At 42.7% G+C, this 27,408-nt stretch overlaps 3 protein-coding genes across 7 annotated transcripts; 1 reads left to right on the forward strand and 2 right to left on the reverse strand.

The window, feature by feature from the left end:
* Positions 1-842: 842 nt before the first annotated feature.
* Positions 843-17,552, forward strand: cramp1 (cramped chromatin regulator 1). Of its 2 annotated transcripts, none has more exons than XM_015013804.2 (20): positions 843-1,296; positions 3,089-3,465; positions 5,815-6,014; positions 6,099-6,252; positions 6,716-6,799; positions 8,379-8,427; positions 8,511-8,596; positions 8,829-8,952; positions 9,966-10,047; positions 10,198-11,055; positions 12,009-12,195; positions 12,318-12,484; positions 12,582-12,656; positions 12,759-12,840; positions 13,030-13,140; positions 13,267-13,433; positions 14,162-14,348; positions 14,517-14,684; positions 14,990-15,135; positions 15,725-17,552. In XM_015013804.2, the coding sequence occupies exons 2-20, from the start codon at positions 3,090-3,092 to the stop codon at positions 15,836-15,838; spliced, it is 3,417 nt and encodes a 1,138-aa protein (XP_014869290.2). In that variant the 5' UTR covers positions 843-1,296; position 3,089; the 3' UTR covers positions 15,839-17,552. The 2 variants fall into 2 exon arrangements, with proteins under 2 accessions (XP_014869290.2, XP_014869289.2); XM_015013803.2 differs by lacking the exon at positions 843-1,296 and adding an exon at positions 2,203-2,701.
* On the reverse strand, positions 17,500-21,589 carry dhrs7b (dehydrogenase/reductase (SDR family) member 7B). 2 transcript variants are annotated; one of them, XM_088008256.1, is made up of 7 exons: positions 21,483-21,589; positions 20,303-20,474; positions 20,097-20,215; positions 19,702-19,912; positions 18,902-18,994; positions 18,664-18,816; positions 17,500-18,559 (listed from the first exon to the last, which is right to left on the reverse strand). In XM_088008256.1, the coding sequence occupies exons 2-7, from the start codon at positions 20,442-20,444 to the stop codon at positions 18,354-18,356; spliced, it is 924 nt and encodes a 307-aa protein (XP_087864382.1). In that variant the 5' UTR covers positions 20,445-20,474; positions 21,483-21,589; the 3' UTR covers positions 17,500-18,353. The 2 variants fall into 2 exon arrangements, with proteins under 2 accessions (XP_087864382.1, XP_014869291.2); XM_015013805.2 differs by lacking the exon at positions 21,483-21,589 and adding an exon at positions 20,626-20,931.
* A 1,619-nt stretch (positions 21,590-23,208) lies between these two features.
* tmem11 (transmembrane protein 11) lies at positions 23,209-27,309 on the reverse strand. Of its 3 annotated transcripts, none has more exons than XM_015013809.2 (2): positions 27,169-27,309; positions 23,209-24,184 (listed from the first exon to the last, which is right to left on the reverse strand). In XM_015013809.2, exon 2 carries the CDS (start codon positions 24,175-24,177, stop codon positions 23,668-23,670), a length of 510 nt encoding a protein of 169 aa, XP_014869295.1. In that variant the 5' UTR covers positions 24,178-24,184; positions 27,169-27,309; the 3' UTR covers positions 23,209-23,667. The 3 variants fall into 3 exon arrangements, with proteins under 3 accessions (XP_014869295.1, XP_087864383.1, XP_014869293.1); XM_088008257.1 differs by having other exon boundaries at positions 27,118-27,266; XM_015013807.2 differs by lacking the exon at positions 27,169-27,309 and adding an exon at positions 26,713-26,830.
* Positions 27,310-27,408: the final 99 nt, after the last annotated feature.

Below are 27,408 nucleotides of genomic sequence, written 5' to 3' on the forward strand. Positions count from 1 at the left end.
ACCTTTTAAGATTAAATTTCTTTAGTGTTTTGTGGCATTGTCTTTTAAACTATGTGACTTGGGTCAAATGTTTTGGCATTTTTCCACAAGCTTCTCCCATGCTGGAATTTGGGGCCATTTCTCAGCAGAACCTTGCTTATCTTTTTAGTTCTGCTCACAATTTGTTTGCTCAGACTTAGATCAACTTTGTGTTGATTAACCAAAACACTGATTTTGTTGACCTTAAGCCACACATAACTAATTTGATAGTGTGATTAAGACCGTTGTCTATGGGAAGACCCATTTATTTCCATGTATTAACTTTCTGATTGATTTCTGGAGATGCTGCTGTAATATTTGTTGATTTGTTGATAATGTTCTTTCCACCTGTTCCCTCTGCAGCCAAACACCTACACACCATAATGCTGGTTCCCTCAGTAGGGATCAAGCCGTTACCATTTTCTTCTAAAATAAGATTCACAAGTGTGCCTCTGTGACATTCAAAAGTAGCAGACTGACCTTTGAGAAACTTCTAAAGTCATGACATAATCATCTGGGCTTCAACAAATGGTTCTGAGCAACAGAGTTTTTAGGCATGTAAACATGATTAAATAAAAACTTCTCTACAAAATAACTGCCCTGGTATTGATTTTTAAATGATATATTTTATCATTTATTCAGTTAATATTGAAATAACTCACACTGTAACCACAGACCAGACAATAAAACAGTTTTACTTAAAATCCTTTAAACAGAACATGCTAAAATACGCCACTCACAATATGGCGGCGACTTTGACATACGATCCGAACCCTTACGGAGAATCTACTGCTCTTTCGTCTGCGTTTTTCGGGATACGCCTATAAAAAATTCAAACATATCCTCCAGATTCCACCCGTTGAATTTTTGGTGGTCAAAAGTCAATCTGGGAGGAACTAATTCTGGAAGAAGGATTTTTTTTTTTTTTACAGTTTATTCAATAAAATGTTGAGATACAACACGATTGGAATCAAAAGAGTAAAAACTGCTTTTGATCTTCAAAGTTTCTGATCGGACAATTCACGGGGCATGACAGGAAGAAAAACACAATTGGTTCTTTGTGAGTCTTCCCTCAACAACGGTTGGCGGATCTTGCTATCAGTTAGCTTTCAAACCGCCGCCCTCCTAAACAGTGAACCAATCACTGCTTTTGTTTTGAGTTGTAGTAGGCGGGACTTCGCGCCTCCCCGGGAGCTGTCATCGGCACCAGGTTGCAGACGGTTAGCAATGCTAGCCTCCCTCTCGGTTAGTAATACCATTGGGAAGCTTCAACTTCAGGTAATGCTTCAACTCAGCTGCGAATTATTATAAAACTAACAGGGTTGGGATCTATTTTTTTAAAACTGTATTTTTGTAGTTAGGCGGTTTAGCAACCTTTTAGTGTTTTTTTCAACGACTTAGCGTTAACGTTAGCTAACCTAACAGCATTAGCAGCTATGCTAGGTAGCACCTTATGCATGTTGAGAGTTCTTTTAAAAATGTTTTTCAGTGCCCATATAAAGAACAATTCATGCGAACAGCTCATTATTACATAACCGTAATTCTTCTGTGTGTTTTTAGCATTGTATTATAATAGCAAATCTGTTGAGAGAATATAGGAAGCTCAAAGCTCATTGGATAGTTGCATGTCAAGGATGAAAAATGTTTTTTAATTTTGTGGGATAACGTTCGCTTTCTTTGTGTAAGTGTTTTGCTGACATACAACCAGCTTTTAAGAAGGTTTTAAAGAGGTGAAACACGCAATTATTGGCGCACAACTCTGCCTTTGTTGCAACTGTTATAAAATACAGGAAGATAAGTTCATATAAAAACTATATATATATATATATAACAGTTTTTGACCCTCTGAATGACCAGAGTTATGTTTTACACCTGATCAACCATAAGGTGGGACACTTGGAGGGATTTAAATATTTTGTGTCCCCTTACAAAAAGTGTGCTGCCTCTTCATTTTCAGATTAGGCATGCTTAAATTTTTTTTAATATAAATATATTCATTTGTTTCTATTTATTTTACTGCAGTTTGTACTGCACAACTTGGGTAATATAGCACGATTATATCGCAGGATTACAGAAGATTACACAGAATGAGAGAACTGATTTTTCTTATTGCACTGTCATTCAAGGGTAAAATGTCTGGACTTAATGTTTCATTTGTGATCACAAAGATTGATTGGCGTCCATTTGAGAAATGTATTAAATATAAGTAGGGGAATACTAAGCAGTAAATTTAAGCATTAAATAAAGCTGAAATATGTGTGTTAAATAATTTGTAATGCTGATATAATTTCTGCAGGCGATTGTGACGTATTGTCAAGTCTTATAGGCAGTCATGTTAGTGTAACTATGCATACTTCTCATTTTAAACGGGCTCGGCTGACTGAAGGGTTTGGAAATTGCTCATCCACATCTGAAGATGCATATATTAAATTTGGAAGTTGTTTTCTATTTGCATTTATTATTGCGAGGGAAAAGCTCATCGAGTTATGTTGTTGCTGATGGAAAACAGTTGAACTGCGCAGAGTTCAGCTCAGTCGAAGCAGGAGCAAGAAGAGGGCAGGCAGCAGAGGGATCGCTTTCGGCTTTATTATGCTCAATTTGATCGGTAATTGCCAAGTAAAGCGGTCGGACTCATGGTGAAGAGAAAGAAGACGTGTTCCACCTCCGAAGAGCTCGAAAATGGGTAAAAACGGGGTTGAAATAAACACTTTATTTAGAGGTCGAATGCAGCGACGGGCTCCTCTCGTCGTCGTTTCTGCAGGGCGCTAAACTGAAAAGCGCTCGCGTTTGAATTTAGTTTGATTTATTACGGATATTATTGCATGTTAAAGACGAACGATTCTCGGTAAAACACCCGCGCCAGTCGCCAAACAGCTTCCGTTATTAATTTCGATGTATTTCAGTTTGGTTAATTTATAAATTTGGCGTTGTTTTGACGGGACTGAAGAAGGGATTTGAAACAAACAGCGGCGGCCATGTTGAGAGACAGTGACCGTCGTCTTTAGAAGTTAATTTTGCCCAACGCTTCGCTCCTAATTGAACAATTTCCCTCTGAATGTGTCCCTGGCAGCATGACACCGGGCTCCAGGGAGGGGATCGGTGTCGATGGGAAGCCGAATCCGTCCAGAAGGCTCGAAGGCTGCGACGAGGAGGAGAGCGGAGAGCAGGCGAGCGACGAGCGCAGTACAAAGGGAGAGGAGCGAGTGGAAATTCTTAATCCATCAGCCACGGGTCCCAGCTCGGGTCCGGCCCCGGTCCTCCCCGGATCCCCGCCGGACCGGACCGGAACGGGTTCGAACCAGCAGCCCCAGAGCTCCGCGGAATCCACCCCTCCGTGTCACGACCAGCATCATTTTCTGCGATCGAGCGTCCGACCTCCCAGCAAACGGATACGGAAGGATTCAATCGGATCCACCATCAATGGACACGGCGGGGCAAAATCGAAAGGTACAGCGGCTGATCAGCCCAAATAAAAAAGTGGGCAGAGGCTGGATTAGCAGGTGGTCTGCTCCTACTTTTAGTCGTGTCACAGCAGTGTGTGTTAAAGCAGTGTAGTTTGTTTATCTTTGATGTGTAAAATTGAGTGTTTTTGTTGCTTTTTTAACACCGGGTGCACTTCTGGCAGCTCCAGCTTAAGTTGCAACATCATTCTATTAAAAAAGGAGGAGAGACCAGAACTTAGATTTCTATCAGGTTGTTCCCCGACTATTTGCAGTCACACTTGCCCAGAAACTGGCAACAATGGCACCGTTAACACACCTCCATGGAGCTGCAGAAACCATATTGTTTTTTTCCCCCCCCATGAACATGGAAGGAAAATTACAGCTAAAATCAGAATATTTTATGTCTGTAATTGAATTTTCATCTTGGAGAAGCTCGTATTAGATTATGTGTGTTAGTTTAGTAAAAATACAGTTTATCTTAAAAATAGAACATTACGTAATCTTTCTTGTGAAGAAATTTTAGCCAATTGAAGAGTGCTTGCTCGCCACTTTTTTTTTTTGTTTTTTTTTTTGCATGAATTACTGCATCAATGCAGCGTGGCATGAATTTCATTAACCTGTGGTTCTGCCAAAGAGTTGAGGAAGCCCGGGTGACTTTAGCAGCGACCTTCAGCTCATCTGCATCGCTGGTTCTGTTGTCTCCCACCACCTTCCTCCTGGATTTAAATGAGGTGGCTGACTATTCAAGCACATGGTTTTCACCTTGTGTGTTGGTACAAATGGCAGTGTAAAAAAGCTTTTTCTTTTTTCTTTTTTTTTTATGATTTTAAAAGAGATGATTTTACATTTCCGTGGAAACATCACATCTGCTTCTCGATCCACTGATTCAGCCTGTCGCAGCACTCCATGTTTCAGATTTGGTGTTGCCAGTTGTGTTTGTATTTCACGTTTCACGCAGGTCAACAAAGAGCGGCAGCAATAAAGTGCGTTTTCAGTGTGGATGCTTTTATGGCTTGGTGAATCATTTAATCAGTCCGACCATCACTGCTGCCAGTAACACTGGAGAAATCCGGTGCAGTGATGTAGTAATGCTGGCACAGTACAACGTTTTGGATAATATTACATTTCTTATCATTAATTAACCCACATTTCCCGCACTTGTGTTTTTTTTTTTTTTTTTTTGTTTTGTTTTGTTTTTTTTTTAACATCACTGTCCCTGAGTTTTAGTATCTCCTTCACTTTGGACACTAAGAATCAATCCATCTGGGCAACTTTATTACTTGGCATGTTGAAATTGAAAGCATTATACATGAAATATTCATTGAACAAAATGGAGTCTTTCTTCTTTTTTTAAGGACAGCCAAGTTTTGGCTACTTTCTGTAGCAAACTTAAGGGTTTCTGTTTGGATTGGATTACTAACAGCTATTTATCAGGCTTCCTTCCTCATGCTAACTAAAGGCAGATTTTATCACTTTGATTTGTGCCAATAAGGACGATTTTTGTGACCAGTTCAGAGTAAATATGTACAGGAAAATCCAGCTTCTGTGCATTTTGAGATGCTGGCTCTGAGCTGCTGCCGTTTAGGAAATTGTTCAGAAGAAGGCAGGTTTGCTTTGGCTCTGGTTCATATTTTTTCTTTCTAAAAGCAGCTCTAAAAGTGTTGGCCCTTTAGATCAAACCGAATTAAATGTTTAGAGTGAGAAGAATTGGTCCGCTTTAACAAGTTTGACTAATGGCTTTCCTCCACTTACTGCTGGTTGAGGGGGAAAAAAAGCTGCTATTTTCTTGTATGCATTTGTTTGATGCTTTAGCCATAATATAACTCTTATTGATATTGTCGTGCACATCTGTTTTTGAAGAGAGCTATTTTAAGCCGCTGCCTGCTTGCATTCAAACGCGTTCGCTTTAGGAAATGAACCCCACTTTTTCTGCCTGAAATCTAGTTTGCGTAACGTCACAGTTCTGAAACCTGAACTGAGATGGTGCGTACTTTAATGACACCTGGCGTTGTGCTCGGGTAAAAATTTGGCCAGCGGAGCCCACCACGCGGTTGCTTTTGGACCAGTTCGTCACAGGCCTGGCTGAGGGGATTGATTGCTTTTCCTGCCTGCTTGCCAGAGCTCAACCACAGAGATGTGAAGCTCTGCAGGTTGGACGCTGTAGTGAAAGTCTGCGGCTTAGTGGGCATTCATTTTAACATCCTCCAAATCACCTTTGTTGTGAAAATAGTCGGTTTTAAGCTTTAAAAATTAGACGGGCGGCTTAGCCTAAAATATCCTGGTGTTTTTAAGTTGATCTGCTCTTTTGGGTCTTAATATCAATTGAGTTTCTCTCTGTTTCTGTGCATCACAGGGGCAGAAAATGGTTCCTCTTCCCATGGGGCAGTGGGGCAATCTGTGGCCAGCTCCACAGGAGGCGTTTCCAAGACGCCTAAGGGGGGCCAGGGGCCCGCTGAGAAAGAGGAGCAAGGTGGGAACCAGAAGAGAGCCCGTCGGCAGTGGGAGTCTTGGAGCGCGGAGGACAAAAACAGCTTCTTCGAGGGGCTCTACGAGGTGAGAACTCGCACCAAGAGCGACTTTGCGAATCCCGCATGTGATTTCCGTTTTCCACTCATCGTCGCTCTTCCTGTCCCGCAGCACGGGAAGGACTTCGAGGCAATCCAGAACAACATTGCAATGAAGTACAAAAAAAGGGGGAAGCCGGCCAACATGGTGAAGAACAAAGAGCAGGTCCGCCATTTTTACTACCGCACCTGGCACAAGATCTCCAAACACATCGACTTTGCCAACGGTGAGATTCCCTTTCTTGCCTTCATCCACAAACGCTGGAGCTGACAGGGAGCCGGTCAAATCTGGAGGATGTTTGTCATCATATCTGACCTGTTACGGCTGCTGGAGCCATCAAGTTGGAGCTGTTTGTCACTTGAACGCGATGTTAGATTCAGCAGGCGGACAAGGGCGAGGTTGAGTTTCCTGGTTTCTGCTTGGGGGGGGGGTCCTCAATTTTCATGAACGTGCATTTTATTTTAATGAGACCTTTTACAGCACATAAATTAAACATGAATATATTTAACATCTTCTGCATGGCATTTATTCTCTTTGGCCAGACTTCCCTTTAAGCACAAGATAAAGAGGTTTAGCAGATAAGGCTGAAGTCGTGTCCTCTCTGTGTTATGGCTGGGTTATCTTTGCGTAGCATACGCAGTGCCATTTGCATCACACATGTGACACGTGTACCCTCTTTTTCTTTTCAGTTTACTCCCGTGTTTTGAAAAAATCATCCCAAGAGCTGTATGGCCTCATCTGCTACGCCGAGCTGCGCAAAAAAGTCGGAGGACGTAAGTGGGAACCGTTCTCCGTGTTGCAGCGCCTTGCACAAGTATCTGCAACTCTTCGGCTGTTTCACATTGACTTCAGTCAATTTTGATTGGGGTTTTATGTGACAGACCAACACAAAGCAGCACCTGAATGTGAGGTGGAAGGAAAAGGAAACGATAACATCTGTATCTCCCGCCGGTAGGGCTGAAACGATTCCTCGAATGATTCGAGTACCTCGATTACTAAAATTCCTCGAGGAAAATTTACCTGCCTCGAAGCTTCGTTAATTTATGTTTTATTAGTTAGCGCACCGTGTTCCGGCCGGGACTTCATTTGCGTTGCGCGGAGCTCTCACTTCCGCCTTTGAGTTGTTGACAAAAGCTAAGTCTCAGCGGCATAAAGTCCAATCTTCAAGATTGGCCCGTAGGGATTTTATTGATTGATGATAATGCCCGACTTTTTATCGTTTTTTGGGGAACCAATGAGCATCCTTAAAATGACTGGGGGAATGCCTGGAGTACGGCAGCATTTCTCCTCCGGGGCTGCTGGTTGAAAGCGAACGGCGGGAAGAGCGCTGAGGTGAGCGGATAGCCTGAACAGGGCGGGCGGCTGAGTAGCTGATGCTTACCGTGTAAATGTAGCTTTACCGACGAACCGCACAATACATTTCATATCCCGGTCTGAAGAAACGGGTGGCGGAGCGCATCGTACATGGCTGGTAGATGAGTTTCTGAGTGTGACCAGTGAAGGTGTCGTAAATATCCCGTATTGCTTCCCCCCGTGTTCGTCCCCCGGTCTAACGGTTCGTCAGTCCGCTGGTCTATTTCCTCCCCTCCACCCCACGTTCGTTCATTCGCCCTCTCCTCCCACTCCAGGCGGCATTTCCCGTATTTTCAAACCCAAAGCGTGACAGGTTAGGTGGCAAGGTGAGTTTAATTAATCTATTAAACTCACTGAAGATGAATACATAAACTAAAAGCTGGATTGTAGACATTTTTATAAGCATATTTGTGAGCCTGCCTCTTTGTTATTAAATTCAATATAATTTCAGATTTTTCTATAACTTTTCTTCTGGTTAACTTAGAAAGTGAGCTATTATTGTTACAGGTTAGTTTTCTAAACTACAAAAAAGCAACTGTTAGGGATGCTCAAATATGAAAAATTGGACTGATATTGATATCTGATAGTAACACCGGTATTATGCCAGATTTACCAATATTTCATTTTATAATTTTTTTTATCCGATTACTCGATTAATCGTAAGAATAATCGATAGATTACTCGATTACTAAAATATTCGTTTACAACAGCCCTACCCGCCGGCCCCCGTACTACTATGCATATTCCTGCTGTGTAAACGTAGCCTAACTTTTCTGCTCAAGTTTTCTGAACAACCAAGAATAATTACATGAAATTATGGTCTACGTCGTGTTGGTCTGTCACATAAAATCCCAATAAAATCAGGGGAACTGTGTTTGTTAGATTCATTTGGCCGGGACACGAGGGATGGGATTAAAATTAAACCTGTCACGGGGGACAACCACACCTCTGGGACGATGACATAACTCGCTCTCTGGTTTGTTGTTTTGCGTTTGACAGTGATGGATGAGAAGAACGTGGCAAAGCTGAACGAACTCATCCAGCAGGGGTAAGGATTCATCAAGAGAACTGACAAGTAGTTAAATGAACTTTTACTAATAAAAACAAAAACAATTATTTCTGTTTACGTAGAGCCACCACCGTGCGCTCCAAGGGGAGAAACCTCCGGATCAAAGCCCCCATGTGTCGCGCACTGAAGAAACTCTGCGATCCAGACGGTGAGCATGCAAACACCAAACATGCTCTCCACAAAACGGTTAAACGTCATCAAATAAGAATAGTTGGAATAATCACTTCAAAATGAAAAATAAAAACAGAACTCCCTCTACAATTTTTGTCCACATTACGCCAGACGGATGAAATGCTAGCGACTGTCTGGCCGCTCTCATTCTCCATGTGTATAAAACTAAAGGCTGTGTTCATTTCTGCCGCTCGTTCCTGTTTCTGCAGGGGTGAGCGATGAAGAGGATCAGAAGCCGGTTCGTCTCCCTCTGAAGGTGGCGGTGGAGCTCCAACCGCGCAGTAACCACTCCTGGGCCCGTGTTCAGAGTTTGGCCTACAATCCTCGCCTCAGGTAGGAGATGTTAAAAAAACAACAACATATTATTATCCTAAAGTTTATATAAATAAATGTGTTACATCTGGAGTCATGTTGCCCTGCTACTATTTAATTCTCTCATTTCTGTAATTCGTGATGAGAGAAAAAGGGAACATGACTGGTGTCGTTTACTTAGACGTTTCTGTTAAAATTTTCCAGCTGCGAAGTTCAGTGATTCATCACCTTTTTTTTTTTTTTTTTTGAAAAGGAAGCGGTTTGATTTCCTGCTTGAGTATTTTCATCTAGTTTTTCAGATGTTCCCTGTCTGCAGCTGTAGCACGCTTCTGAGGTTACAGTTAGGCTCCATTTAGACATTTGTGTACAGTAATCATAGGCATGTTTGCCCCATTCTTTAATGATTTTTTAGAACATTTTTTCTACAATTATTCCAACCCATTCAGTAAATTTCAATGTTGTTGAAAAACCTATTTATTTTTGGAGCTTTGTGGTTTAAGTAAGACACATTACACAGATGGATATTTTCTTTTATTTCTGTCAATTATGATGTAATATTTCAATTTTAAATGTCATGCTTTCATTAAATATGTCAATTAGTATTCTGCTTACTAGTAATCAAAGGCAACTCTAAACAGGTGGGTTTTTAGCCTTGATTTAAAGGAACTCAGTGTTTCAGCATCTTTGCAGTTTGTTGAAAGTTTATCCAGATTTGTGGGTAGTAGAAACTGAATGCTGCTTCCTCATGTTTGGTAAAATTATTAATAACTTCTTATTAATAATAATAATTTCTATTATTATTATTATTATTATTAAATGTAAATACAATTTATAGACACCCTTTTTATTTCCGATCAAAAAGAAACTTGTTGGTTGAATGAAAATAATTTGAAACGTAAATCTGCCAGAGGTGTGAATGATTTTGGGATCGACTGCGTCATGTGTGTAAAATCTATTATGTAAACGAGGCATTCTTTATCGCATCAACTTGAAAACCAGCAGCTAAATGTTTTGTTTTGTCTTTTCCACCGCAGGATGGTGGTGGAGCTCCACAGGAAAGTCTCCTGCCTCATCGAGTATCTCAAACAGAAGTGGGCGTACCAAGACCAGCGAATTGTATCCTAGAAAACACATTGCGTGTCGCTGTTTGCCTCTCCATTTTAGAGGCCGTTCATGAAAAGCCGCCTTTGCCTCATCGCGCTAAAGATCCCAGAGTGTGTTTTTAATCTGTGGTGCCGTTTGTTGTCCTTAATGCCGTTTCTCCAGCTGAAGAGTCTCATGGAGAGGGAGGCTCTAGAGGGCGGCAGCAGCAGCCCAGACTCCCCCAACAAAGCTCAGCAGCAGGAGCTCACTCTGTTCCCTGCCGAGAGCAGCACCCTGACCACGCTGCCTGGCGTGGCTCGGGTGGTCCACTCCAAGGCCTCCTGCACCGTCCATTGGTTAGAGAGCGGCAAGAGCCGGCCCAATGCCAAGGAGCTGCCGGCGGTCCAGATCCTGGGCATCCAAAGTGCTCCGCCTCCGCGGGGCGGCAACAAATCGGGACGGGGAGGTTCCACAGCTGCTGCTGCCAACGCTGATGCCCGCCGGACTGAGCCCCCCAACCCCGAACCGTCTCCAGACGGTTCCGGAAAGGTGGAGGAGAAGAAACCTCCCTCTGTTTCTGTTTCCTGTCACCAGACAGAAGAGGGCAATGGCACGGGTTCTACAGAGGCTGGCCCGGAGGTCAACGGCGGTGCAGAAACCCAATCAGAGCAGTGCAAAGAGGAGCAGCAGTCGGGCGGCTCTTCTTCAGATCTAACCCAGGCTCCGTCAGCGAAACCCACGGCGACCAGCTCGGAGGAGAGCGCGTCGCAGGGCGCCGCACCGCCAGCTAAAGAACGCAGCGTGGAACAGATCAGAGAGGAGGGCTGGAGCGCCCGTGACGCCGAGAACGTCACCCTGGCTGAGCTCTATCTGATGTTCGGGAAGCCGGGGAAGCTGCAGCTGGAGTACGAGTGGCAGCCGACCGCAGCTCCTTCCGGCAACCAGGAGAACGGGCAAGAGGCGCCCAAACCCAACAGGACACACAGGGTTCTACGCTGCCTGCTGAAGCTGGTTTCCACCGAGATCAACCCTAAACCTCTGGTAAGGACCCAAACATGTAACAACCTTTATACATTATAGTTCCTGTTTAAGGTTAAAGATAACCAGATGTTTTCTGGATAGAAGTGTGTGTGGCTTTACTAACAGCAAAGAGTTGAGGTGCTGGAGATGCAGGGATAAAAGGTTGAATGTGGAATGATTTGGATCGACCTTAAAAACAAAGTGTAAGGTAACAAGTACAGAGCACAACTATGGCGATCTCAATTAATTAGATTTCTTTCATTTCATCACAAAGTATTTATTCGTGCGTCACGATTTCAAGACCACCAACACAAGAGAGCACTAACTCTTAACCTTTTAAAGGTTTAGCACAAACCAGAAAAGTTTTTGTTGTTAATGATCTTATCCCTTGTCCACACGCAGGCCAGGTCTTTAAAAACACTGATATTTTCACCGCATTGTTTAAAAAAATATATTTTTTGGTTTCAGATTGGTTTCAGAAAAGTTTTCATCCACATGAATCTGCACAAATCTGCCCCTAAGCGTTGCTTTAACCATGCCACGCCTATAGGAGGCAGTGTAGTGCAGAGCTAAAGAATGTCAGCCAATCAGATTGCTTCAAAACAACCACAACTTCCTGTTAGGAATTAAACATGGCTCCAAGAGAGCCATTTCTATGGAAAGACATATATGTTGAACTACTTATTAGAATGCAAAGTTAATAAAACACAAGTAAGTGTGTGGATATATTGACACATTGTTTGTCGCAGGCACACGCAAACACAAATATGGAGTTTTCTCAAATCTCCACTTTGGTCAGAGTTTTTATAAATAATCGTTTTTAGCGATATTAAACTGAGTTTCCATGTAGACAGAAGGCCAAAGTGAATGAAAATGCCTCAGTTTCCCCAGATATCTGGCTACGTGCTTGTGTGCAGTAGAAACACCTGAATTGGTAACAACATTTAGTATCGATTTGCATTTTTGATGCGCAGGCTCCGGAGGTGTGCTCCACCGCCACGTCTCCTCTTAAGGCTGGTCCGGATGAACAGAACCAGACGCTAACGCCTCCAGGGAAGAGTCCGGTCGCAGGTGTCCGCAGCCCCAGCTTCGGCCGGCAGCAGGCGTCCGTCCGGGGCGCCAGGACCCACCCGCCGAACGCGGCTGCTGCTGCTGCCTCTGGTATTTCTGACTTTCGTGGCACCGATACGACAACAATGTCTGGAGCCGACTGGAAACTTAACAGTTGTCGGAGACGGGAAGCACACTTACTCACAGCGTTTCTGTTTCCTCGCCTCCCCCAGGTGGGCGCAACCTGCCTCGGTCTCTGCTGGGATCGCCTGGCGACGGCGAGGGCAGCGTGTTCGCCGTTCCCACCACGCTGCCCCCCAACAGCTCGCGGCACAGCCGGATGTTCTCCCCCAACAAGGAAGCCCAGCTGGCCTTCAGGCAGCAGCTGGACTCCATCAGCGTAAGAGCGAGCAACGCATCACTTCGACATCCCGTTACATGACGTCTTCATTCATTCTCTAAGCCCCAGTACTAACCAGGGTGCTCCTGTCTTTCAGATGCAGTCAGATCTTTTCCTTTCCAGACAGAGAAAACCTCGGAACAGGCAGTTTCGGAAACCTCTCGTAGTTCAGGTATTAATGGGAAGCCCAGCTTGATATTTCTGGCGGATCTGTAAAAATGAGCCTGACTGGTCACTTAAAATCTTAATTTTGTGCATTTTTTGTGGTTCACAGCGAACCCTTCTGCCCAGGACGACAGGAGACACTCCTCAGCACGTCTGCTCCTTCTCCATTCTCTCCAACTCCTCCGCCACAGGTACTTCAGACACGTTTTTTCTCATATCGATCTATATTAGTAAGTATATTTCCAGTTCTTGGGTGTTGATGGGTAAAACCGCTTATTTATTTTATTTTTTTACGTCGCAGTTAAATAAATGGCTCAATTTCCTCTTTTACAACAACAACTTCAAGCGCCTGCTCGCTCACTTCCTGTTTCCTCCCCCAGGAACCGGATCCTTCCGGCCAATCAACACTCGCCTGGCTCCGACCTCCCGCCCTCCCATGACCAAAACTTCACCTCCTGCGTCCAGCTCAGCAGCACCCAGCCAGCTCTCCAGTACGACTCTTCACTCAGCGATTTATTTCACAGCATGACTCCCCCCCCAGTCTTGACACTAATTTCAGTTCCCACTGATGTTCTCATGCTAATGCTGAAATGTGGTGCACTCCGTGTTCCTGACAGACGCTCTCTCAGGCGCCATCGACCTGGCAGCGAAGTCCGCAGGCATCATCCCAGGCAGCCCCTGTCGGGACTTGGATTCCCTGGCTGTCAACGCTGCCGTCCTCGCAGCAACACCCATTGTTGATGCTGCACCAGACGCCCAGCTCCTCCAGCAAAGTGTCCCAGAGGTACGCAGCCAGCACACACACACACACACACACACACACACACACTCAGATATTCACCAACACCTTCCAGTTGATCTCATTAAAGAACTGATGCAATAAATGTGCAAACAGGCTTAAAGGTGTTTATAGGTTAATGTCAAGTCATGATAAATGCTTTTCAGGGTTGAAATTATGGAACTGGAGAATTTTGCACATATAAAGAATGTTTAATACTTTATATCCCTGCTTGTTGTTTGCATGATGGATATCTGCATTTCTTTTGCACCGATTGGAGCACTTTGTGTTGGTTTTTATAAAGAAGATCGTCTCTCTTCCCTTGTATCCCATCTCACTTCCTTCTTTCCTAGATCCTATCGTTCTTTCATTTCTCCCTTCTCTTTGTGCCCTACGTCTTGACCTTTGTTCATTGCTTGTTTACTGTTTCATACAGGTTCTGGATTTAAATGAGACCCATTGTGGAAATATTGTAGCTTTTGCTCATCCTACATATATGTGGTTAAGATAATACGTCCATCCCTCAGTCCGTCCAACCTGAAGACTAGAAATTGCTTTTGTAGCTGTTTCTTTTTGTATTTTAAAAACAATAAATTATAAATTCATGTTGGAGTCTTTTTACATGGGAAATGTGTCGCTGTTGAGACCCGCTACAGAAACATCTGCTCCTTCAATCCGTTTCCTCTTGTGTGTTTTATCACTGGGCTGAATGATGACGGTCATCGTTTCCACAGAACGGCCTGCCTCCTCCGTCTCCTGGCGGGGCAGGCAGCGGGGACTCCCTCCTGTCCCCGCCCAGCGTCGCCTCGCTCCTCGACATCTCTCTGCCCGGCCCCCCGGAAGAGGCCCTCACCCCCGGCGAGCCCCAGACGCACATCAGCGACTCCATAATCGAGCTCGCCATTAACTCAACAAACTACGGTGCGTGTCGTTCAGACTCCCACATGCCGACTCTTTAAAAAAAAGGGAGAACCATCAGAGTTCTGTGATAGAATCTGAGGGATCTTTCCTGCTGTTGGTTTTTTTTTCCACCCTTTTATTTGCCTTGTTATTGATGTGGTAATAAAAACATGTCGTGTTTTCCTGCAGGTGAGGAGGCTGCTCTCTCTCCAGCCAAGCTGGGTAACGGCGACCCCTCCAAGCTGCTGGCCTCGTCTCCCTCGGTCAGCCCGTCCAGGGGCTGGATCCCGTCGCCCAGCCACGACCCCCAGTGGTACCCCAGCGACTCCTCAGACTCCACGCTGGGCTGCCTCCTATGTAAGCCTTTTTTTTAACCTGCTCATATATAAATTATTCCTTTTTAAAAAGCTTGTTGTGTTTCCACAAGGTTAGAAACATGTCGGTTAAATTCAACATGCTGCATCACCTTTAAGTAAAATCAGAACAACAATCATAGTAGGAGTTAATTTTTAAAAAAGCTCTTTGCTTTCAGGTGTTTATACTTTAACGTGACAGAATCTCAGCTTCAATGGCCAAAGATGAAAAGACAAACATTTTCGTTCCTCATATTTGCTGCTCTGAATAGTCACCCGGCTGCTTTCCTTTTCTTTTTCCCCCTCCAGCCAGCATGGTTTCCCCTGATAAGAGCAGGCGGACCACCCTCACCCCCTCTGGCCCCTCAAGCGGCACCGCTTTGCTCGGTCCTAGTCTCCTGGACTGCAACTCCCATGACTCCTTTCAGTCCCGTGGCCTTCCTGACGTGGCAGAGGTGAAACAAAACAAAAAAACAATCTTCCTCATCTCGTTTCCACATTTACTCATCCTCAAGTCGTCTCCTCACATCTCAGTGTGAACAAAGGTGGTGACGACCAGCAGAACAAGTGTTGTAAACTGTTAGTGAATGTGACTCATCACTTATGATTTAACCAGCTCTTTAGGCACTTTTTACCGTCCAAATATTAATTAAAAAATAAATAAATAAACCAATGGATTTCCCTTACACTCTGTTGATGCTAAGGCGAGCAGAACGGGATGAGCTGTAAACATTTTGATGTTAAAAGTATGTTTTTAGATACTTTTAACATCACCTTTGCTACAGATGATCAAACATAAAGAAATGCCACATTATTGCATTTTAGTCAATAAATGTCTATTTTCTTATTTAAAAAGGAATTGAATTGTTTATTTGTACTTTTTATGTATTTCTAGGATCGTGGTTAGATGGAAAAATCTGCAGAATGTGCTGATTTTTTTTATGTTTTAATGCGACTGTCAGAATAATCGATTGCTAATATAATCATAATTTGTGGAAGTAGAACTCAAAATTATTTTCTTTTTTTTGTTGTTTGGGATTGCAGATGGACACTCAGCTTGCCTGCATGATGAGCGAGAGCAGCGTGGACTACATCGCTCGCTTCAATGACCTGGCTCAGGAGCTGGCCGTCACCGAGCCCTCCATCCCTCCTCCGTGATTAACAGAGCCATCTGGAGGACGCACGGCTGTCCCTCCGCCTCGGATCGCCGTGGAGACGGCCTGACCTCCCCCCCTTAAAGCCATCCCTGCCCTGGAGTATAAGTGCAATAATAACAGAGGAACCTGAGCTTCCGGTTTCCTCTGAACTGTTCTTTAAGGTAAAAAGAAAGAGAAAAAAAAAACACCCTTTAAAATCATAAACACTTTAGATGAATCACCGTGTTTACAAAACACAGCCTCATCTTCTAGGAACAAAAATATTTCCACCAGTCTGTCTCATCCGCCTCTGTACGTCTCGTGTGTTTTTCTACTCTTACGTCGACTCCCCAAAAATGTGGAAATCCATCAAAATGTGCAGGAGCCCAGGCTGAAGCGTGGTTTATTTCTTTCTTTCTAGCATCTAGCAGTGAGTCTCAGGTTGAACACGGTGAGGTACTCGCTCTAATTAAGTTGTAGACGTGTAGCACAAACCGGCAACGGCGTCCATCGTCGTGCCCCGCATTTCGCACGTCCTTCATATCGGTCCAAGTTTTCTGGCTCGGTTTGAACCTGGCTTCGTTTCTTACAGCCGCTCACCGAATGGCAGCTTGTTAATTAAGTGATATTTTTGTAGCTTGCAGGCTTGGGATCAGCTGAGATGAGCCGCTTTGTCAGTATTTTGCAGATCACAAAAAAAAAACAAAATGTTCAAATAGCAGTGTCAGTGGTTTGCTTTTAGCGTGAAGCTGAAAAGACAAATTTCAGCTGTTTAATTTTTTTTTTTTACATTTCACCAGCTGGCGCTTTATTTTATACGAATTGTGCAGGTTTTGAATGGTTTTTTCCCGATATGGATGCACCTGGATTATTGAGATTATTAACCGTGAATCTACTTCTGTGGTGCTTTTCCCCCCCATCAGCCATGTTTCTGTTTAGTTTACACGTAGCTGAAAAAGCGTAAAAGCAAACATTGAGAAGAATGTAACTGGATCAAACACTAAAGCCATAGTAGACTCTTAGCTTAAGTTTTTTTTTTTCTTCCCCCTTTTTTTCATCATTAATTAAAACAACTCCCTGAAAGTTAATCCCTCTTTGACTGTTTCTAAATTGTACTAAAACACCATAGCTGAAATCAACATGATTGGCTTCTGAACTTGTTCGTACTCTGACATCATGTCATTCTAATTAAGACAACAGGTTCCCCTTTATCCGTGCAGCGTTTTGCAACGCATCCTGCCGTTAGCCCACGCTTGGTGCATTCAGGGTTTATATTTGCAAACATCTTCTGCGCGGTTAGAGTACAAACTGCAGGACAGCTTTTTATCGTCATTCGACGAAAGTAATTTGAAGACGTCGCGTTTCTTTTGGCGCCTCAGTGGCTTTGACTTCACATTGTGGAAGCTCTGCGATGTGGAGGACATCAAAAATTAGCTTCATTTTGTGACACTAGAGTCTCTCTATATACATATGTATAAGGAATAAATGGCGGGTTTTGTATTTTAATCTGGAACGTTTTGTCTTTTTCCGTTGAAGGATTTGTACAAATGTTAATTCCAATATTCTCTGCGCTCGTGTAACATAATGTAAAAAAATGATATTTGGACTATTTATTAACATTTCTTAAAGTGTTTTTCTCTGTTTAACTTAATATTAAGGTGTCATCTTAAAAGGATAAACCTGTTTTAAGTTTTGTAAGAGCTGTTTTTATTCAGTGTATAAAGATAGATGCAACATCTGCTTGTCATTTCTTGTGCTGATTGTCCCAGATGTGGGATGTTTTCACTGATCCAATGATCTGCCATAAATACTAAAACACCTGATTTAGGTGAACTTTAAGTTGTGAAAATGTTCTTTTTATCTGCAAGCCTTTCACACCACACCAATTCAAATTTGCAGTAATAAATAGTTGTATGACTAACATGCTTTCCCCCATAGATCTGTGCACACACACCTCCAAATTGTATGCATGTTGGAAAATGACAGTAAATCAACAGAAATGTACTGAATGCAGGAGGCTGAAAAATGCATTATTGAGGCTAAACAGGAAATGGAGATAAACTGTCTCCCTTAAGGAGAAAATGTGCCAACGGAGTATGACTTTGTGTTTAAAACGAATCCCTGAAAACTAAGCTGATGGGGTCAGAACCAAAACATGGAGGAGTTTTATCCATTGTGATCAGATTTAGTCATATAACAAAACTGCAAGCAGTTGATATCACCTCATCTCCTGTATCATTTGGTCTCTGATTCTTCTGTTTATGATAAATAATGATGTGACATTTAAAATGACATTGAAACAGATTTCTGGTCATACTCTGACGTCATTTCTAGCAGGAAGCAGCCGGGCTCACCTGATCAGTTCCAGAGCATTTTAACAGTAGGTAACATTATGCAAAAAAAAAAAAACACCCTGGTTTCTGCGTGAAGAATTGCCAAAGAGCTCACTCTGTCCACTTCAAACATGCTTGACCTCAAGCGTCCAGAGTCCCAGTTTGGCCCGACTCGCTCGTACGTAATCCCCTTCAGCTGCCGCGTCACTCGTCTTTGCGCCTCTGCTCTTTGCGAGCCCGCGACGCCATGAGTTTGAAGAAGAGCGCGGGCCACAGTGTGCGGAGGTAGATGGCCACAGTGGGCTGGGGTCCGGCCAAAACCACGTCTTTGCTCTTCAGGCGGACAGCCTTCAGAACCGCGCGTGCCACAACTCTGGGGTCCCAACCCGACGCTGTGGTTTTATCCACAACTGGATGAGTATGTTAATACAGAAAAACAGTTCAGATACTTTCATTAAGTCATTTGACAGCTGCTCTATACGATAAGACAGTGATTGCTCTTTGAATGCCTCACCTCCGTACGTGGAACCATCTCCAGTCACAGCGTTGACTGACAGGTTGGTTCTGATGTACCCGGGGCTGATCACTGTTACTGGGATACCCAGGTGTCCCATCTCCGCCCGCAGGCAGTCAAAGTAGGCCTGAGTGGCATGCTTAGATGCTGCATCTGGTCATATGATTTAAGAAAAAGACAGATACGGCTGATTATTTTACATAACATTGTCCTGAAGGAGGAAAACTAAAATGCTTACAAGCAGATCTGTAAGGAATCGCTATCTTTCCCTGGACGCTGCTGATGACAACGATGTGGCCTCTGCGCCTCTGAACCATGGAGGGCAGGAGAGCTGCAAAGACGACAATAGTGCTTCATGTTGACACAGTTTCCTTCAGCTTCTTACTCTTAAAGATTTTGCTTTCAAACTGGGTTTAGGTCACTTGTAGATGAAGGGGGAAAAAAAATGTCCAAAAACAAAGTTATGTATGTTGCTGGTGAGAGTTAATGGCAGGGGCCAAATACAGGACAATCCTGGAAGAAAACCTTAAAACTAGCTCAGAGTCTCGCCATCCAGCACTATGGTTTAGATCAAAGCATGTTCATGGCCTAATCAAAGTTTCAACCTAAATCCTGTGAAGAATTTGTGACAAGACTTGAAGTTTGCTGCTCACAAACACTCTGAACTCTGGCTGTTTTCGCAATGGAGAAAAGCCAAAATTTCAGTATGTGGTCGTGTAAAGCTGCAGGAGATGGGGAAAGCGAGTCATGGTTCTACAAAGTATCGACTGAGTAAGGGGTAAACATGAATACAAGCCAGACTTTTCCAATTTTTTTGGTCTATAGATATATTTTTTAAAAATCCCAAATTGCTCTTCCATTTCACAATTATGTCCTGCTTTGTGTTTGTCTAGCAAATAAACATCCCCAAAATAATTAGTGTGTTAAAAGTTAAAGTGGTATGAATCCTTTTGCAGAAAGAAATTGATCTATTGCTTCCATATCAAGTGTGACATCAAAATGTAAGCTGTAAAAATGAAACTCAAACTCATTACCAACCTTGAGTGAGAGAAATGGGACCAAAGTAATTGGTTTCCATAACATCTCTTTGAACAGACATGTGGGTGTCCAGTATGTTGCCACGGTAACTGATTCCCGCATTATTAATGAGGACGTCTACGTGTCCGTAGCATTTCAGGATCTCCTCGGCAGCTTTTGCCACAGAGTCCACTCTGGCCAGGTCGAAGACGACGGTGCTGGGAGCGAAAGTCTGCAGGACAAACAAAACAAAGATGGTAAATCAAACTGTTCCCCTCTAGATTAGAGGATTTTGCCCCTCTCTCACTAAAACAACAGTACAAACTTTAAAAAATAATTACACCAGTTTGCCTTTTTGTGTGACAAGATACAACTTGATGAGAAAAACGTCACGGCTCGTGTGGACGTCCGCCTACCTGGCGCCGACCGTCTGCTGAGTTTCCACCAAGCTCCTGCACCACCTCTTGCAGGCGAGCCGCGTCTCTTCCACACAGCACAAGCCGAGCGCCTGCAGCGTGGAAGACTCGTGCACACTCTACGCCATAAAAAGTTTTTGAAAAGTTAGCTATTGTTAGGAGACTTTGTCCTGATCATCTAAAGTAAAAATGAACGAACTTCTGACCTCTTCCAAGCCCGGAACTGGCTCCTGTGATGACCACGACCGCACCCTGGACGGATGCTCCCCGTCTGAGGCGGAGAAGTATCTGGAACAGCAGCAACACTCCCACACTTGCTATAACCAGAGGAAGCACTGCTCCTCCCATGATGCACTTTGTGTCTGACAGTCACCCTTCCTGTTGGTAAATTAATGCATTTAATCTATTTGAACTGAAAGTGCAGTAACCAGCAAAGAAATGCTTCAAAGTCCTGAAGAGCTAATAGTAATAAATACACAATTTCATTGGTGAAAAAGAACTTCAACCCTCTACAATATAATCTGAGTACCTCATTGGGCATAAACATAGAGGAAAAACTCTGCTCTGAAGCATTACTCCATCCATCTTTAGATGTTCTGCCTCCAGCTGGGCATTTTTAGGGATCCGCAAACATTAATTCCTGTGATGCAAAGCAGTAATTACAACACTCACATCCTTGAAAGTAACCATGCTTTGTGGGAGAAGAATGATTTCAACCACCACCCACTTTTTAAGGAAACCATTCTAGAAAAAAGATATATGCTGCTCATTAACACTTCCCCCTCTGAGCCATTTAAAAGACAATCAAAATGAATCAAATACAGTGCTTTGTTTCCAGGCTAAAACAAAGTGAAGATGAGGGTCACTTTGCAACTCAAGGCAAATCGCCTCAAGAAAAACTGAAGCAGTAAAGTTTGTGCAAAATTAGATTTCTGACCGTCTCAACTTAGCGCCTCGGAGATTTTTTTGACTAATAATAATAATGATAAACACTGTTTTATATAAAGTACTTCACTGTATATTTGAGACACACAGTTTTGAAAGATATTAACAGATGGACATGACTAAGAAAGCAATTTCAAAACATGAATCAGAAAATGTTTTCCTCTCTAAAAGGTGACTGACTAATCACTGGAAAAGGAAGAGCAAAAGACCTTTAGTCTATCAAAGGCAGCAGTGATCATATTTTTATTGTTAATTATGTTAACATGTTGAAAGGCTTTTCATCATATGGTGACAGTGGCGTGGACTACTCTGTAATGAACCCACACGTCAATTTATCTCTACAAAGTAAAACAGTAACGCTAACTTTAGCTATAATCAATGCTGCAAATAAGCTTGACAACAGTTGATAGCTTGTCAGCTTAGATTTAGTCAGAAACTCACCTGGATTGATTTGGAGGGCTACACAGAGCGAGGCGTGTACCAGTAAAACAGATCACTTCCTGTTTGGTTGAAAACAATCCGCATGTTTCTCCACGGGCTTGGTCGGTCTGCGCACAGCTGCCGCGCAGGATTGTGGGAAGCGTAGTTTCACGTCAATGACATTTATGAAGAATGTCATCGCTTTTTGCTTTTGTTGTAGTTTAAAACAAATCGTTTGTTTATCTTATTCGTTTGTTGGTGGATTAGCTGGTTGGTTGCAGTTGCCCACAAAGACTAATTGATGTTTTGCATAAATGCTGTGCTCACCTGTAATATCAGACCAACTGTTTCTCCATAAATGGTTGGTGGACTACAACATTTTCCTATAGGTAGGTTTGGTTGCAAGACGTCTAAGAAATAATTACCCCGCCTTTCCTCCCCTAATTTGCAATGGTTGTTTCCCAGAATGCATAGAGGCAGTGCTGCGGTAATTGGTGAGCATAACAAGATTCTTCTTTATTTACATTTTATATTTGGGGGGGAAATTTAATTGCTCTGCATCTTCCGTGATTTTTCAAATTCATCAGCTGGTGTATTTGACAGCAAAGGTTGATGTGTTGAATCCCCACATCTGAATATGTCACGTGTTGATGGATTGAAAACAATTGATTTGCTGCACTATAGAATATAACCCAAACAGAAATTTAAACACATCACTGGCAAGAGAAAAACCATTTTAAACGAATTGTGTTTTTTAGTGCAACAAGTTCATTCTGTACATCGACATGAATATAATCTAGTTAAGGCCGTTTATGATCCTGTGGGATAGTTCATACAGGAACCACTTCCAAACAAGAAATGTGTGCACAAGTTTTTCAGAGGTTGCTTTCCTTCATTATTATATTTACCTTGTACAAAAAGTGAGCCTAGTCATGATGCTGCCACCACCATGTTTGACAGCTGGTCATTAGATTTGAAAGCCTCACCTTGAATCCTCCTAACACACTTCTTGTGTTTGTGGCCAAAAAGTCCAATCCTTTGTCTCATGTGACCATCAAACTGAACTCCAGAACTCATTTAGCACAGGTGCAACTTTAAGGCACAGCTTTTGAAGGAGGGGGTTATTTTTGGTGGCCACCCTCTCGGTCCATGATGACGTTAAACTGCGTTTTTAGGAACATCCGACAAACAGACCCTTCTATTCCTGAAGCTTTGGGATTAGATGGTTTAGAACTGGCTTTTTCAACAGGACATTTATAAACACATCAAAAGTAGCTCTGGAATAATAAATCAGTGCTATGATTAAAAGCTTGTGCAGTGCCTATAGTTTTGATCATATTTGGATTAAGGAAGCTCAAAAACAAAAGTAAACAAGTGCACCAATGTCCTGTGTTTAATGAGTTATTTCAGCTGTTCATAGGAACTATACGTCACATACGACTAGTTTCTTGAGAAAAGTCGACACATTTATGTCTGAATTGTTTTATTCCATTTGGTTCCTCTGAGCTGGACTCGTCCTTTAGTTTTCTGCTTACAGCTTTTCAGGTCAGTGTAACATCTACAGCGTTCAACAGCGTCTGCATTGTGTCTCCCCTTAACATTAATGTGATGTACAGCTATATCAGCTTCTCATGTGATCTTAATTTGATTCATTAAAACCAGTTCACTGTAGCAGGACAGTCAATGAATCAGCTTCCAGACATCAGAGGGAATCGAATTAAAAGGGGGCGAAAAAAATACAGAAAAGTACGTTTGAAATATCCTAATGTTTAATGAAACTGTGGTGTAATGATCAGCGACAAAGGAGTACAGCAAAACTTCGAAGGAAAGAAAAAAAAAGCCTGGTACACAAAACACATCGTCCCATTTCAAATCCAAAGCGATTCAGTCCAGAGGAACTGCAGCCATTCCCTTTTGCTCGAACCCGTTCGTTGTGTGTCGGGGGGCAAAGGTGGAGAGAAGGGAGGTGGCACAAAATGACTATGTGTTGTCGTCACTTAGTAAAGGAAACACGTGGGAAAAGAACTTCTCTAGTTTTAACTATATCCCTCTGATCAGAGTTTACATGGAAGTGCCCGCCGCATGTGGCGCTAACAGCTGAGCCTCCCACTTGCAGGTTCTGTTGTTATGGTTGATTTTTTTTGTTTTCTTCTCCGTTTTCATGTTTTTTTTTTGTTTTTTTTTTTAACTTCTCTTCAGAGCGTGCTCATACCGCATAGAGTTCGTAGATCTTCTTGACGCAGTACGCCAGAGCAGCCAGCGCTATCGTGTTATGGAGTCTCTTTCTGTGGACGTCATCCCTGCGTACCAAAACCACGGGAGTCGACGAGGTCAGCGTGTGCAGGGGCAGCCGTGAGAGTTTTTGGCTGTCGTATTCCACCTGGTACTTGCAGCAGGGGTCGAACTGCCACGAGATGCCGTAGAGCGCGGCGCAGGCCACGCTGAGGGCGCCGGCTGGCAGCGCCACGTAGCGCGAGTACTCGATGGGCAGCGAGAGCGGCGTCAGGAGGCACACCGTGCCCGACAGCACGGCCGTCTTGTGCAGGCAGTTCCCCACAGTGATCCAACGGGCCGTCTCGTCGCCGATCCGCGTGGGCTCGATGACGATGTATTTGCACTGGGCCTCCAGCGCCTGCTCCAGCTCGTACTCAAACTGGTCCTGTGCATTCTCTCCGTTGTAGATCTCGTGCACGATGTAGCAGTTCGAGTCGGCCATCACTGCCCTGCTCAGAAACAGATCAGGGTGTTGGGGAGAGGGGGGGGTATGTGAGTCGCTAGAATGATGCAGGAATTGTAGGAATTGTGTGAAGTTTATTTGACAGGTAGTGTTCCCTCATCAATTTTTTTTTTTTTTTAAATCAGAATTTTGCCTTTACAAAAATTCCCACGCATAAAATATACACCTCTGACCAGACCCCACCTGTTGCTAAATATCACCAGTTATTGATGGAATATTGAACACACTGATATTGTGATAATATAACGTACAGCTTCAGATTATTATGTCACGTCTATCTGGTCGTCAACATCAACACAACTACGTTTCCTCAATCCTCAGTTAAATCCACTCTTTTCTTTCATGTTTAGAAAAAATTTATTTTAAATGTTTATGATTGGTTTTTAATAAATACACAGGGTAAAGTTTTTCAACCACCACCGCCTTGAAAGATAATACTTCTTTTTCTATGTTTTTTTTTCATTTATATAAAGAAGTTAGGCATAGCTGTGGTAAAAATTTAATCTGTTTCTGATGGTTTGCATTTCATTTAATGATTTACTTACAGAACAAGCAGACCCAAGCACGTCGAAGCAGTGTACGAGACTGCGACACGATGAGAAACTATGCTGTTCTTAGCTCACTGCAATCGAGACTTAATCCAGTCACTGGAAATAATTGGTGAGTATTACTGCTTGACGAACTTGGAACAGTTAAGTCGGGTTTGATGTGATTCTCAGATCCAAGTTTGGACTTCAGAGGGTAAACAAGCACAGCATAAACAAACATTACTTGGTCTTGGTTTTCTGTCATCCGGTTTAGCTCATTCTGGGAGTTCTGGAAAGTCAGAAGTGGCTGATGAAGCAAACGTCAATGTGCTTGCACGACTCTATGTTTCTGGGAATCTCATTAGCCCCACATATTTCTGTTTACCTTAAAAACAACATTTTTCTTAAGTAATGAAGCAGACAGCACAAATACAGAACAGTACATGAATCTATAACCTTTGCAACCTAGAATTTGTAATTTATCACACAATATTTTTGCATCCAAAAGGTCTTTTTGTTTCTGTAAAAATCTCCAACGGCAGCAGCAAGCAACTGATTGTAGATTACTGCGAAAAACAATTGCTTTATGTCCCATGCTGTCCAATTCACTAACAATTACTCTAACCAATAAAAACAAAAAAATCAAGATCACTTACTTAATGTTTGACATCTGGGAAGTTAACCATGTTTTTTGTGATTTTGGATTATAACTTTTCACAGCATTCAATGTAAATTAATTTGAGAATTCCAGCTTTTTAGGACCAACATGAATTATGTGGCTGGCTGAATTTCAAACAGAATGTTGACATTATGTAAGCCCATTAAATATTGCAACAAATGGTTCTTTCTAATACAGTGTTTCTCAACTCTGGTCCCCCTGCTCTTCATGTTTTAGATGTGCTTCTATTCCAGAACAGCTGATTCAAATGATTGCATGACCATCAAGAACTGCAGAAGCCTGTTAATCACCCTGAGATACAATTCAGGTGTGTGTGGCAGAAGGGAAATACCCAAAACATGCAGGACAAGGGGGCGTGAGGACTGAGAAACACTTTTCTAATAGTAATACTGTAAATAGTAAAACCACCAGGAGGATTTTGACTTGATAAATTTAGCAGCTCTTGTGTCATTTAAATGTTTTTTGTTGTTGTTATTTTCAGGTAAAATTGTATACCTCAATTCAAAATTGAAGCTCGTGTATTATTTTGATTCATTCCAGCGTTTCATAATAAATATTATGGAAGTAACAAATTATTTTTCTAGTAAAATGTATGTCATATTAAAATATATTTTGATAAATAAATATTACAACGGATCAAGACCATAACTCATTTGAACATTTTATCAACAAACCTACTGCAGCCTCATGTGAAGTGGTGACAAATACATTTTGCTCCGTTGCTTTTTGATTTTACACCGAGGTCCTCCAGATCCCGCCGAGGAAATGTCAAACGCTCCACATCAAACAATTAAAACTCATCTAAGTGAAGGTTATTAATCCTAGGTGACAGTCTACATATTACCCGACGATTTTAACCAGGAACATAATGTCCCTGAGCGGCGGCTAGATAAGCACCTCAGTCGCCTGTATGCTTAAAAGTTTGGAGGACTGTCCGGTTAAGTTCAGGACCGTATTACTTTCCCAGCCGCGGACTCTCGCAGCCCAGCCAGACCTCGAACTAAGCGTCCCCTCGGTACAACATACTAGTTTCCGAGCAGACTCGTGCTGAAATGCAACTTCTCTCCACATTTCCAACAGTTTGCCTGAAATACTCCAAATATCACATGAGCAGCTAGTTTGTTTCTCTGCTAACCACGGTAGCTAACGACAGCTAACCATGGCTAAAAAAAATACAATTTCTCTCGTTGGCGCAAAACTTTTGAACCCCAAATAAGGTGCGTGTTCGGGAACTGGATATGACATTAAGAAAACTCTATATCCTGTACAAATAAATTGACATTAAAGCCAAAATTTGGAGTAACTGACCTCTCCCTGCTTACTGGGACACCGCGCCTCCTTCCCAGCGACGCCATGTTGGAAGATACGACTGTGATTTCAATTGACGTACAGTCGCGCTCAGCATTTTGGGTGTTGTAGTGAATTTAATTGCGGAATGTGTGGGTGTAGCTTATTTGCTGAACTACAGTTCCCATGATGCATTGAGGTTTGTGTACTTGCTGTACGTATTTTGTAACAAGTTTGAGAGGTCAGGCGAGATTCTTTATTAAACCTGTCGAAAATAATTAAGGTAAATCTACCTAATTAAAAAAATAGAGTTTACTGCAATACATAGGCTAAATAAATAATAATTTTAGATTTTAAATCTGTAATCATGCAAACACAACATGGACATATCGTCTCTTCGAACAGACTGTAACACATCGTACATACCGCTATCTTCTTTTGGTTTGCGGCTTTATGAGTATATTTCTGGACACTCACCCATATTGTGCTGTGTGGATGTGTGCGTGTGTGAGGCTTCTGTCCGCCTGTCGTAACCCGACGCTCTGTGGATGTAACAAAGATAAAGGCTACGTTCAGGAATGTGAGATCGCTTTGAACCACATGCTGCGCAGCGGGCAATAATGTGACAGCTTCAAGTTCCAGCCAGCATGACGCACGCAACACGTTATCAATACAAATAAAACTTATGGGGATATTTAATAATGCTATATATAGCTG

This window comes from Poecilia mexicana, unplaced genomic scaffold (assembly GCF_051168715.1).
Source record: "Poecilia mexicana isolate PSO_F unplaced genomic scaffold, ASM5116871v1 scaffold_8, whole genome shotgun sequence".
NCBI lineage: Eukaryota > Metazoa > Chordata > Actinopteri > Cyprinodontiformes > Poeciliidae > Poecilia > Poecilia mexicana.